We start from the raw sequence: 11,979 nt of genomic DNA on the forward strand, positions 1-11,979 counted from the left end.
TGTCAACTAATTTAATTATATTAAAAAATAATAAATGATACATAAAATTAGAGATATGTATAAAAAAATTAATGTCACATATCTGAATATGATTATTTTCAATTATTAAATTATTTAATAGCATAATAATAAATGATACATTAAATTAGAGATGTATAAAAAAATTAATGTCACATATCTGAATATGATTATTTTCAATTTTAAATTATTTAATAGCATCAAATATTAATTTATTTAACTCATCCAAGAGAAATTGAAATTCGATAAACCTCTCCCCAAAAGAATTTGATAGATTTGAGTATGGGTGTCAATATTTAACATGATATAAAAATACGACCCGAAAATTCTAGGTTCAATTTAACCCGTTTGAATAATGAGATGGGTTCACATTTCAAATCCTGACCCGATTGTAAATTCAAAATTGGTTCGAGTTAATTCAAAAACTTGAAATCAACTCAATAGTGACATGTTCGTCTCGTTAGTCTGTCACAGACCCATGATCGTCCTCATGCTTTCCAGTGACTGCACGCGGCACACGAACTTGCCCGCTCCGCATGCGCCCTTGCCCCGCTAGTAGCTAGCGGGCACGCAGCGCTGTCACTTGGGTCTGCTTGTTGGGTCGGGTCAATCAGGGTTAGTGGCGGATTGAGTTCGGGTTCAAATTTTTTAGTCATTTATCTAATCGGATAAGATCAGTTGGAGAGATAAATTAGTTTCGAGTTGAATCTAAATCCAATCCAAAGATTCATTGTAACACCAAGAGTGGAGCACTCATATGGCTACAAGTAATCAATGAAGAAAACCTAAACGTGCCGCGCGTCCGTTCCGAAATTAAAAGAAAATCGCGTTTTTTCGGTCATGGCGTACATTATTTCCCCGAAATTTCCCACTTGTCACGAACTTCGCGACGAAGACTTCAATTCCATTTCCTATATAAACGATCGCCGTATACCATTCGCTTCCACCGAGTTGACCGCAAACGAAGCCCTTAAAAAAAGCCATAATCGAATCAGCTCTTCCAATATCTCATTCCAATCTCCGATCCTTCGAAACCCATTTCCATGGCGTACCGTACGCTCGAGCTAACCCTTATTTCTGCCAAGGATCTCAGAGACGTCAACGTTTTCTCCAAGATGGATGTTTACGCGGTCGCCACCATCGCCGGTGACCACCGCACCCAGCAGCGAACCCCGGTTGACCGTGATGGCGGGAAGAATCCTTCGTGGAATTCGACTCTCAGGTTCTCTGTCCCCGCGGATCCTGCCGTTGCTAACCGCCTTGTCATCCATGTCCTTCTCCGAGCCCAGCGAGCCCTTGGAGATCGCGATGTCGGCGAGGTGCATATCCCGCTGAAAGAGCTTCTTGACGGGATTAAGGAAGGATCCAAGTTCGTCAGCTACCAGGTACGCAAGCCCGGATCCGGTAAGGCAAAGGGCGTCCTCAATCTCTCCTATAAATTCGTTGATATCCCCGCATCCAGCGGGCTACCGCCGCCGCCGCCGGTTTCAGCTGCAAAGCCTGCCGAGCCGGTTACAGTCTATCCGCCTCCAGCATCGCAGAAACCCCCAAAGGAAAACGAGCCAGTGATGGCCTATCCCGCTGCCGGCGCCAGCGGATCGGCTTATCCGCCTTCCTACCCGCCGGCGGGTGGATACCCTCCGTATCAACCGCAAGGAAATTATGCTGCGTACCCGCCGCCTCCGCAAGGCGGCTACGGTTATGGTGCACCACCACAGGCTGGATATGGTTACGGTGCTCCGCCGCCTCAAGGTTATGGTTACGGTGCGCCGCCGGCTGGGTACGGTTACGGGGCGGTTCCGCCTAGGAAAAACAAGAATAACTTGGGGTTAGGGCTGGGCGCTGGATTGCTCGGCGGCGCGCTCGGAGGGATGCTGATAGGCGATATGATTTCAGACGATGGGGCTTATGACGCAGGCTACGACGCAGGATTCGATGATGGTGGGTTTGGATTTTAGAAACTGGTTTGATGAGCAAAAATAACAGAGACAATTATATATGTTTATAATTTTTTTTAATGTTTTTGGACTTTCGTTCATGTATATTTTCTTTTTATCTTTGGATTGACGACAAAAATCTTGCTGTAAATTACTAGACATGCATGTTTTCTGGTTCTATATTCCATGATTTTTCACTTTCTTAAATTCATTTAATTTCGTTTTTTTTCTTTTGTTTCTGAACGGCTTCAAGTTCTTCTTTGACGGACGAATTTGTTCGATGTATATGGCATATTTGCGAAGGCTGATAAGAATTAATCTTCTTTTTTTTTTTGGAACTTTTATATGATCTATTTCCTTGAAAAAAAAAATCAATCTTTTGGTTAAGGCGATAGAATAAGTTCTTGTGGCTGAGTTGTTTCTGCATCAGATTCCATACCTTAGAAGAAAGTTATGTAAATGCATTTGTGGAGATGCTTTGAAAGCAAATGAAAAATTTTATTGCCTCTTCTTCTTATCCGACTGTTACTCTACATTAGTGGGATCTTTTAGAACAGTAAAAAGTAGCTCTCTCTCTCTCTCTCTCTCTCTCTCTAGGGTGAGGCATGAAACACTCGTAAGATCAATAATAGAAAAAGAGAAAGTTTATCCTTTTATTATATAGTGGCAAGCTCAGAAAAATGATCACAGTGAAGCACACATTGGGCTCTTCGAGTGAGGAGCAATTATTACGTCCGATCAAAATCGAGCGTATCTGAATGTATACCGAGCAATACCGAGTGCTCAATACCGAGTTTTAGGAGACGTGGCGCGTGGTTATTGGTCTATAAACGCATTCGGTGACCGGACATAATAATTACTCCCAAGTGAGTGAGGTGTTTGGGAGGTCTCAAGCCTATGCAATGAAGAGCCAATCAAGTTGTGACTCTTGGAAGGCTTGGGCAAGTGACATTTGTTGATTAGGTGACAGGTGCCGATCCCCCTTGAGCTCAGGAGAAATTATTTGCAATGGAGTGTAGCTCTGCATTTGGACTACAGTTAAAATGGGACTATGTATTTTTGAAATTGGATTATCCTACTTTATTTGCGTTCTTTCAGCCACACTGACCCGACCCGATCTACAGCTTTGTACTTTTTTTAAGAGGGTTTTAGGATTTACGCTCCATTTTAAGAAAAAAAAAAGCACAAAAACTCCCAAATCCAAATACTTAGGAATTCTGATATTGCTTAGAAAGAAAATATGAGGAACAAACTTCTACTACCCCCGATTGGTCTCAGAGAATGAAAATGCCAAAGGTTTGGAAGAACTTATGGAGAACCGAACGAGAGGTGAGAGTAAAAAGTTAAAAATGCTGGGTGAAACCTAAAAAGCTCTATTTCGCATCTTTTGAACTCTCGCACTCAAATTTTTAGTATCGGTTGGGTTAGTAGGGCTGACAAAACATAAAGAAAAAGTAATATAAAAGAATCCATGTGGAAGATCCACATGTTTAGTTTTAATTGGAGTCCGGACATAGCACTACGTTCAGGTCTCTGCAAACCTATACCAATTAATTCTCTACGTGAAGTGGGGTGCAATTGACACCTCACTAAAAAAATATTATAATGATTCTTTAAAAGTAAATATTGTCCAATTTAATTTATTTGTTTATTCTTATATTAACAAGGGTGTTTTAATAGCAAATTGACGTCATTCCTCCTAAAAAGTTTTAAAAAAAATATTATGTCTTTAATTCAAATTTCCCCCAACCAATACAGTAAAAGAGAATTTAATCATTTTTTATTGATTGAATTTCCAAAAATATCCTTAGACCAAAATTTGCTTGAATGCTGCCAGAGAGGGAAGGGGGGGGGGGAGTGGCTTGGACCACCGACATATGTTGAAGTAATAACAAAGATCAAATGATATGCAAAAATAGGGGTTGAAACCAAATTCAAGTTTAACCCATCCAACATAAATATTTCATAAGAAATTGAATGATTAATCAATTACAAGATCATTTGAATTTTTTTCAAACAAATCAATACCATACTTCTACCTAAATTTGCCTTAAGAATAGTTATCATAAAATAAAATATTGATACATTTAAAAATGGTATTATTACTAAAAAAAATTCTCTAATAAAATTAAAAAGCCATTTTTTCATTATGGTAGACTAATATCAAGTTTCCTTATTAATTAAGTTTGCCTTAGTTACTATGTTAAGTTAGCTAAAAGATAATTTTTAGCGAACCATTTTCCTTATTTTGCCATTTTTTGTCGGCTATGACCCATTTTTTGCAGTGAAAGGGTCCAAGCCAAATTTTGATAGCAGAACCAACAATATATAAAAGTTTAATTCCCCTTGTGAAAATTAAAGAGTTGCTTCCACTACTGTTAGGCGAGTTGCCCTTCAAAGTTGGGGCAAGTGATCCCTCAAGACTAAGGATGGGTGATCCTAATGTGTCCATTCATAGTTCCTGACTGGACCACGCTCATCCTCTGTCGAAGTTCATCCCTTTAAGCTGCTCACTCAGACCATATTGAAACCTAAGTGAACCAAGCCCTAGGCAATATTAGATATACAAAACTCTCTTAGTCATGAAATCGAGTTATATTAGGATATGATTTTTTTTTTTATATATAAAATAATGAATGAGGAGAGAGGATGAGAGGGAAAGGTTCTTTAAGCCAAAGAGAAGTGAATATATATAAATATATATCACGGTAGGATTTCACGCAAAATGTATAAGGGTAGGTTAAGGTTAAGGTATTTTTTTTGGTGGTGAAATCAAAATCTGGCATAAAATATAAATTTTATTTCTGCTACAAGTGAAATACGAACTTTAAGCTTCTTGTCTTTGAAATTCATTGAAACATTTCACTTGATATAAAAAATGATGTAAATATCAATAGAAGTCTTATGGCGAATGCAACAACTTAGTTGGTTGGGCACCTTTTAATGATGGTAGTTAAAAGGATTATTTGGAGTGACGATGGAGCTCGAACTAAGAATTTTTGGTCATCATTTGAATCTGAAAATTCTAAAAGCTCGCAAAAAAGACAGAGTTTTGATTTATTTATGGAATATTAGAATCAGTGGTTGAGAAGTCTATGAATGAACTCTCCTTGCATTTTTCGGATATCCACTGCTAACGATCAATCACTAGCCATCACTACCACTATCACCGATAACTTAATTATCAACATTTAACAAATATTTGTTAAGGACCTTAACCGCTGCAATTTTTTTATACCTCGAATTATTATAATTTCTATAAATGTTTCTCAAATAATCTCATGTTCTTACAATCATAAAGAACATTGATTTCTTGTACTTACAATTATAAATAGTGGATTACTAAAATTAAAACAAACTTACAATAGATTTTTTTCTTTTTGAATTTTCAACTTAAAAAATTCTGATGTTATAACTTTTACTCTTTTAAGCTTTATATTATTGTAAATTTTCTAAATACATAGTAATTATAATTAGCCCGATAATAATATCTAGACTTAAAATTTTTTATAATTAAAATAATTCTCAATTACTACTGATCCTTTACCACAATTACTATTGGAAAAGGGCAAAACAATTAAGAGGAATAAAATATTAAGATATCTGGAGAATTTTAATATAGAAAAGGTAAATAAAAATTTAAAAATATTAAAAGAAATTAATAATATTATCAACTAATTTATTTTAATTTAAAAATAAATATCATTTTAATATCTAATTATATTTTAATACTTGTAAAATATTTTAATGTTATCAATTTTGATATTAACTAATTAAATATCCCAAATTAAGATAATTACACCACACATATAATATATATATATAATATATATATATATATATAATAATTTATTTTTTAAATATTAATAAAATATTTTAATATCTTGTTCTTCATTTTTTAAATTCTGAGCTAAATATTTAAATTCACAAAAAATTTGCATAGACATCCTTAACACTCCATCTCACTCCCTCCTTCCAACCTTCCAAACCCGAGAGAGAGAGAGAGAGAGAGAAATCACACCGGAGATGGATTCCGAGCGACCAGCACCAAAACACCTATTTCTCCGCAAACCATTTCTCCGATCGAGGCCATATTGTCCATCCCTTACCCAGGCCGCGGCCACATAAACCCCATGATCAATCTCTGCCGCCTTCTAAGCCCTAAAATCGATCTCACTATCACCATCATCCTCACAGAAGAATGGATTAAATTAATCAGCTCCGACTCTTCATCTCCAAATCTACCTGATAACATCAAGGTTCGCTCCATCCCCAACGTTCTTCCATCTGAACGCACGCGCGGCAATAACTACACCGAGTTCTTTGAAGCTGTCATGTCCAGAATGACGGATCCAGTTCAGCGAGTTCTTAATGAGCTTAACCCGCCGGCCGATATCGTCGTCGCGGACGCGCTCTTACCGTGGATCGTTGATATATGTAAGCAGAGGAATGTTCCCGCTGTATCTTTGTGGACAGAATCGGCTTCCCTCTTCTTTGCTTTGTATAAATTCGATCGACTTGATGCCGCCGGCGGATTACCGGACGATTTCTCAGGTATTTTTTTTTGTTTTGTCTTAGCTTTTCGGGTGTTTGATTTTTTGGAGTTTTAGCTCTGTTTTCTCTGATTCATGCCGGCGTAATTTGTGGAATTTATGTTTTAAGTGCGTTAAATATCTCATTTTGGTTTCTTTTCTTGTGATGATCAACTTGAATGTTGAAAATTTATGTAAAATATATTATGGATAGAAAAGGACAAATTTTTAAAGCGATTCGGTGATTAATTTAATTAGGTGTAGGAGTCCTACAGGTGGAGTTTTTTTTTTTTTTTTGCATTTTTTAAATTTAATTTTTTGGCTGATTCAATATAAAAATTAACCTCTCATTTTAATTTGATAAAAGATATTACTGAATACACAAGAAAACTGAATTAATTTGATATTTGAATATTTAGTTCTACTAATTTTAATTAAATAGCCAACAAATTAGTATAGTTTTCATATTTGATTTATAATTTTATACCATATTTTGTCAACATAAATTTTGTTTGAAAAACTTAAATCATAAACCTAAATAAATTAATATCCTAGTATGTAGAAAGTATTGAAAATATGGGAGTTCTTTGCCGTGTTAAGTATTATAGACAAAAAAGCAAGGTCAATTTAGGATATAATATAGAACAATTCTCAAAGGATGAACATATCATTTCTTTCGATGTCTATCGGGCAACACATCTGTGCTTGGGGTGTAGTGATCCGGACAACGAACTGGCCTATGACGAAGTTCATGATGTTGGGGTACACTGTTGTGGTAATCACTGAGGTGGACACTAAGATGTGCATATGGTGGGATATATGCCGGAGTGAACAATTGAATAGATGTTGGGGTACACTTGTGATGAATTGCCTACATCGGATGGACCCCAATGAATCTCAGTGATTCTCCATTGCTGATACTCAGTCCTGATACCCAAATCTTCTATGGGAGGACTGTTAAATTGTTGCGATGGTCCATGATCCACAAGTGAAGTAAACACCAACCACTACCCATTTTGGGAAAGTATCCGAATTGGCGAATCACCATGTCAGGAAGGTGCCATTCTACTCTTTTCCAACAAATCAATGGTGCCCGAGCTATCCAAATGTGTATACCCTCCATGCATATGCATGCTAAATGAGTAAAGATGGCATCTCTGTATGACTCTCATATGGCCTCCGTGCTTGGCCTTTATCGTCTCAATCCCAACTTCCCACTGGCGTGCACCTGTAACTGAACCTGTATCGGTGGTGGCTGTTCATCCATGCCAGTCAAGTCAAGCTTCTGGTCTGTGTTCGCTACCTGGGGCTGACTTCCCGAACCCACGTCCATAGCTTTCTTCTCTTTCTCAATGGTAGTGAACCTCTCTCTGCTGTGCTTCTTGGTATGGGAAGAAAGGTCGTGCACAAGTGTAGAACAATTCATCCTGTGAGAAATTGTGAATCTACAAAAAGACAAACATTTGGTAATTACTAGAATATCATCATCAGGATCTTCAGAATCCTTTTGAAAACCTCTAGTAACGCCACCGAGCGCTGCTATGACAATCAAACGATTAAGTAAGTTAGACGATCAGAACATAATAGAATTGAAATCTTCTAATTATAGGAAGGTCAACCTTCCTAGACCTGTAGGAGTAATTGTTATGGATATCCTTCTACAAATGAGTAAATCTGAAATAATTTATTTTATTCAGATCTAATTTTGGAGTAGACCATCAAGTTCGTGCCCACATCTCCTAATGATCTTTCCCTAGGCCATTTCTCATTCCATCTGTTCGAAGGAGATCATATTTTGTAAGTTCACTGCATTAAACAATAAATTAAATTGAAATGGTTAAGGTTTGGTGGTTAAAGTTTTCAGACCTCACCCTGACGTTAGCCCCTTCTAGTGTTTCTGGGATTGGAATGTGCAGCCTAGGATGACCCACATGTATATGCTCCCATGCCCGAATTTGTAATGAATGAATGCAACTAGCAATCTTCGCCCTTTTTGGTTTTATAGTCTCTGATAACTCCCTGTACAGGCGGGTCAACAGTGTGCTCTCTAACGAGTAAGTGCTGAACATTTCAATGTTCTCTAGTAGTGGGAGGTATTGTAGGTGTATCTATGATCCTGAAGTAAAATTTCTCAACTTTTATTTTTTTTAACAATTCATACAAGAAGCAAGCATATAAGAGAAATCAAGTAACAAAAACTAAAAGATGATAATGAGAACAAACCGACAATGTCAGATCTGATCTTCATTGTTGCTGCTGTGGGTAGAAGAGAGGAGAAGCAAAAATTGTAGAATATAACTATTGCGCACAAGAGAGGACTGCACATGGGAGAAAAGGGAAATGGAAAGGGAAAGTTACGATAACAATTACCCGTTCAATTTTATCACGCCACGGGCACAACCCTTACCCTCGGGCCGGCCCTCACGTATCCTCTCACCAGTTCGAACGGCTCGCTAGTCATTGCCCTTGCATGAGTCGCCAATTGTTGCTCTTCCGCACAATTTTGCCAGTCGTCGCCCTTCTGCACGACTGGCAGTCATTTTTCTTCCAAACAACTCGCCAGTCGACCCCCTTATATACGAGTCGCCAGTCAACTCCCTTCTGCACGAGTTTCGCTAGTCGGTTCCCTTTCGCACTATTTTGCCAGTTGTTTAGCTTCCGAATGACTGGCAGGTCTGACCCACTCGATCAGCTAGCCCACCTCAGCCGCCCAACCAGCTTGATGTGCTGCCACGGTGCAGGGGATGACGGGTGACAAGCAAGTTGTTAACAAAGGTAATGACTAGTTTGCCTCCGCTAATTTTCTATTCAACGTAATCTTTCCACTTATTAAACTTCATAGCGTATCACTTTTAAAAATTTGTCCGATAGAAAATATGTAACAATATCTCATAAAGTTTTTCATATGGAAGTATTTATCACCAGTCATGGAGGATTTGATAATACAGGACAATGTGATCTAATCTTTTTATACAAAATGAGTTTGAGTGTTATTTTAGTCTAAGAAATGGTTGTCTTGGCTTTGTTTGGGATAATTTTTTTACTGTCTTTTATAGTAGTAAGAAATTTGTCCCAAACAAAATCTTTGTTGGAGAAATAAAGGATTTTAAAATAGTGGGATTTTTGTATTTATTTCAATTTTGGCTTATTATAAAATTGTAGAAGAATGTCGATCTCTATTTATTGGATATTATAGAGGGTTATTGATGCAATAAATGAGAGTTTCAATGAATTACATGAAAGTTCTATATTCTATGGAGAACAAGAAAATTGTAGGCTTCTACTAAATATAAGAAAATTTTAGAGACTATGATAATTATTTTTTTAGTTATTTATAAGTTATTATATTTTTTTTATCAATTATTATCAATCTATTTTCTTATCTTGTGTTCTTACTTGGAAAAAAAATACATCACATATATTAGAACCAAGGGTGTACATGAGTTAATAAATTTGAGCAATGCTCTAAATATTGTTCAACTCTCTTGTCAACCAACAAGCTAATATTTTTAATCTGCTTTAGCGATATGAACCTAGCAAGTCAAGTATAGGTTGGTTCAAAGAACTTAGTGACATTACTTTGAGGTTTATTATTAAATTATTAAATATACATTTTGCCTATAATATGTTTGTGTGTATGCAACTATTATATATTAAATATCATATTATATTATATAGTATATATTATTATATATATATATAATATATATATAATATAATATATATATATTATATATATATATATATATAGATAATAACGAATTTACCACTGAGTCTCAACCCATGGCCCAATCAAACAAAGCTTATTATGTATTTGGTGTCAATAAATGACGTTAAAAAACAAATAATCATCAAGCCAACATCAAAGAGCTTTCAATGGATCTCGTTGCCACAAATTTCGGCCTATTACTTACATATATAAGTCATGAGATTTACAAACAATATTTATCAACTCAGTAGCCTCTCATATGCAGGAGATGAGACACTCTCCTACCTCCCAATGTCTCCTCAACCCACATCAGCCAACTTGCTCCCAAATGCACCACCATTCGACCTTCTAAGAGCATTCTCCCAGCAACTACTACTGGTTCCACCCAGCCACAGCCTCCTCACAACCTCTTCGATAAGCTCGGAGATCTCAGTCATGGAAAAAATCAGATCAGAATTCTCCATCCCAATCTACCAAATTGGCCCTTTGATCCCTCACAATACCCAACCAATCCTGACTCCTCCCCTTACTTTTCATGGCTTGACTCACAACCTAATTCCTCAGTTCTCTATGTCTCCTTGGGTAGTTTTCTTTCCATCTCAGACCATCAAATGGAAGAAATCGCCATGGGACTCATTCAAAGCAAGGTTAAGTTCTTATGGGTCTTGCGAGATAAACTTTTCTGTGTGGATAAAGTTGATGAAGATACAGGCTTTATTCTTCCATGGTGTGATCAGCTCAGAGTTCTCTGTCATTCTTCAGTTGGTGGGTTTCTGACTCATTGTGGGTGGAACTCAACGCTGGAAGCCATTTTTGCCGGAGTTCCAATGATCACTTATCCTTTGTTTTGGGACCAGCAACCGAATAGTAAAATTGTTGTCGATGATTGGAAGATTGGTTTGAGGCTTAAAGAGAATGATGAGGAGACTGTGAAGAGGGAGATGATTGTGAAGAAGGTGAAGAAATTGATGGATTTTGATGATGAAGAAAGTAAGGGGATGAGGGAAAGGGTTGCAAGGTTTAAGGAGGTTTGTCAAGCGGCTTTGGAAGTTGGAGGATCTTCGCAGCAGAATCTGGATGAGTTCTTACAGCAGGTTAGTAAAAGGTTTAATTAGTTTTTTTTTTTTTTTGTTAAATATTGCTTGCTGATGGAAAAGAATTGGGTGTTTTGAATTTTTGATTATGATGGATGGTTTTAAATTATTTGAGTTTGTTTTGAGATTAATATGATGTTTATAATAAAATTTAAAAATTTAATATTCCTTTTGGTCTAATTTTAATTTAATATATTTTTACCTAAAATTTCTTCTTTTTAACTGGAGCTAGTGATGAACTATTTTGGTTGCTTATTGGAATTGTTTTTTCCATATAAAAAATGCATTTGGTTTTGCTTTTTCATTGGTTAGGGAATGATGAGGGAACTTACACAATCCATCATATCATAAATGGGAATTTTGGGGAGTGACACATTTTCACTAAAATTTTCTGCCTAATTCCCATATAAATATAAATAATTTTAGGCTTAATTTTGGACACCTTTTGTTTTTTTACTTCTTTATTACTTTTTTGTACAAATTTTTTTTACATTTAAAAATTTGCAAAATTGAAAAATTTTGTACAAAAAAACTGCTTTAAGAAACAATAAGAAAGCCATCTCAAATGAAGCCTTAATATCACCTTCATGTCTTCCAACATCTAATGTGACGCATCTCAAGATCATAATAGAATCTTAGGAATAGTATTTTTTTAGACTTTACTATTCTGGATCTACTCTCTAATAGGA

General features: G+C 36.3%; 2 protein-coding genes and 1 long non-coding RNA gene across 3 annotated transcripts; 2 read left to right on the top strand and 1 right to left on the bottom strand.

Annotated features, from left to right (window-relative positions):
* The first annotated feature begins 1,021 nt into the window (after positions 1 to 1,021).
* On the top strand, positions 1,022 to 2,166 carry LOC110106620 (protein SRC2-like). The gene has a single exon (XM_020836568.2). It carries the CDS (start codon positions 1,062 to 1,064, stop codon positions 1,974 to 1,976), a length of 915 nt encoding a protein of 304 aa, XP_020692227.2. The 5' UTR covers positions 1,022 to 1,061; the 3' UTR covers positions 1,977 to 2,166.
* A 3,868-nt stretch (positions 2,167 to 6,034) lies between these two features.
* Positions 6,035 to 11,332, top strand: LOC110097412 (UDP-glycosyltransferase 87A1). Its single transcript, XM_028692816.1, has 2 exons — positions 6,035 to 6,509; positions 10,959 to 11,332. Exons 1-2 carry the CDS (start codon positions 6,089 to 6,091, stop codon positions 11,309 to 11,311), a joined length of 774 nt encoding a protein of 257 aa, XP_028548649.1. The 5' UTR covers positions 6,035 to 6,088; the 3' UTR covers positions 11,312 to 11,332.
* On the bottom strand, positions 7,056 to 9,469 carry LOC114579111. The gene is made up of 2 exons (XR_003699969.1): positions 8,354 to 9,469; positions 7,056 to 8,261 (listed from the first exon to the last, which is right to left on the bottom strand). It is a non-coding gene; the product is annotated as an uncharacterized LOC114579111 (long non-coding RNA).
* Positions 11,333 to 11,979: the final 647 nt, after the last annotated feature.

Source organism: Dendrobium catenatum, unplaced genomic scaffold (genome assembly GCF_001605985.2).
Source record: "Dendrobium catenatum unplaced genomic scaffold, ASM160598v2 fragScaff_scaffold_12, whole genome shotgun sequence".
NCBI lineage: Eukaryota > Viridiplantae > Streptophyta > Magnoliopsida > Asparagales > Orchidaceae > Dendrobium > Dendrobium catenatum.